The sequence below is a fragment of the Mus caroli genome, chromosome 6, assembly GCF_900094665.2.
Source record: "Mus caroli chromosome 6, CAROLI_EIJ_v1.1, whole genome shotgun sequence".
Classification (NCBI taxonomy): domain Eukaryota; kingdom Metazoa; phylum Chordata; class Mammalia; order Rodentia; family Muridae; genus Mus; species Mus caroli.
The window spans coordinates 117,158,711-117,159,999 of NC_034575.1; the positions used below are offsets into that span (position 1 = coordinate 117,158,711).

The following is a 1,289-nucleotide window of genomic DNA, read 5'->3' on the forward strand; positions in this document are numbered from 1 at the left end:
AGAGGGTCCTGCCAGAACCAACGAGTCAGTCAACTCGGGAAGCACAATGTTAGACAAAGCTAACTTGGAAAGTGCTCCCCACATGTCCCTCCTCATCTCCTGTCTCTTACAGATATACAGTCTGCCAGGTATGCAGCTCAACAAATTCATTCCAAGTTCCCACCTGTCTGAAGACCAAGAAGACTGTATAANGTCCAGATCATGGGTGGTTGAGAAGCACACATANTCGGTACCACATGGAAGAGAGAAGGATGTCTACAGATATGTGGAGGTAAGCCCTATTATCTACTGACATGCTGCTCTGTGAATTATTTAGGTTTAATGAAATGCTATATTAGTAAAGAATTTTAGGCTCAGGACAGGGATATGAGTCACTGTCAGACCACCCACCTTGCACGTGTTGGTTCATGGGTTCAAAACCTAAGCGTTCCAAAATCTACATCTTGGGAAGTGGCCAATCTGGATGATTTTTTTCTCTCTATTGAGAAAACTTGCATAGTGTGGTGGATATTATTATTGTTATTATTATTATAAATGATTTTTCAGACAGTCTCTCATTGAGTAGCTCTGGATGTTCTGGTTCTCACTCTGTAGACCAGGCTGGCCTCAAAGTCCCAGAGATCTGTCTGCCTGTGCCTCTCAAGTGCTGGGATTAAAGCAGGCACCACCATGCATGGCTGTGAATGCTTTGTAAAAATAACAGCATTGTATCAGTAAGATGACCTGCATATGCCTCACTATAAATTATATGGNCTTCACTGTGCTCCCTAACAAGTAGGAGACAAACAACTTGAATAGGAATCCTACTTGAACATGCAAAACTACATGTGAAATATTTATTGCAATATTTATACACACTTTTTTCAGGAGTTTGAGCTATTTTAATTGATTAATATTTTTCTTCCTAGGACATGGGTTTAAAGGCATTNACCAACTTGAAGATCAAACGTCCTACAATTTGTTTTGATGATGACATGGTTCAAATATCAGGTAAAATAACAAATCAATATTTTCAAAACAAAGTACGTGTGAATTATTTATCAAAGCTTGTAAAATAAAATTGCAGTGGCAATCCAGTAAGAGAAAAAGAACTCAAGCTTATGAGCGCAAAGTGTGTCCAAATATATGCTGCTACAAGGACATTAAAGGCTGGAGGTCCTTCCTTCACTGCTAAAATGAGACAAAATGCAATCATTTTTGTGATATAGGATCATTACATGAAGTGTGGAAAGGTGCATGCACACACATATATTAACCAAGGAACCACTTAATCTTCCTCCTCCTCTCAT

The 1,289-nt window shown here is 39.1% G+C and overlaps 1 protein-coding gene across 1 annotated transcript in view; it reads left to right on the forward strand.

Annotated features, from left to right (window-relative positions):
- Nucleotides 1-1,289, forward strand: part of LOC110295777 (murinoglobulin-1) — a 363,481-nt gene that overhangs the window by 344,614 nt on the left and 17,578 nt on the right. The window contains exons 16-17 of the mRNA XM_029478259.1: nt 113-271; nt 909-990. Coding sequence (XP_029334119.1) covers nt 113-271; nt 909-990 — 241 coding nt within the window. The remainder of the gene's footprint in view (nt 1-112; nt 272-908; nt 991-1,289) is intronic.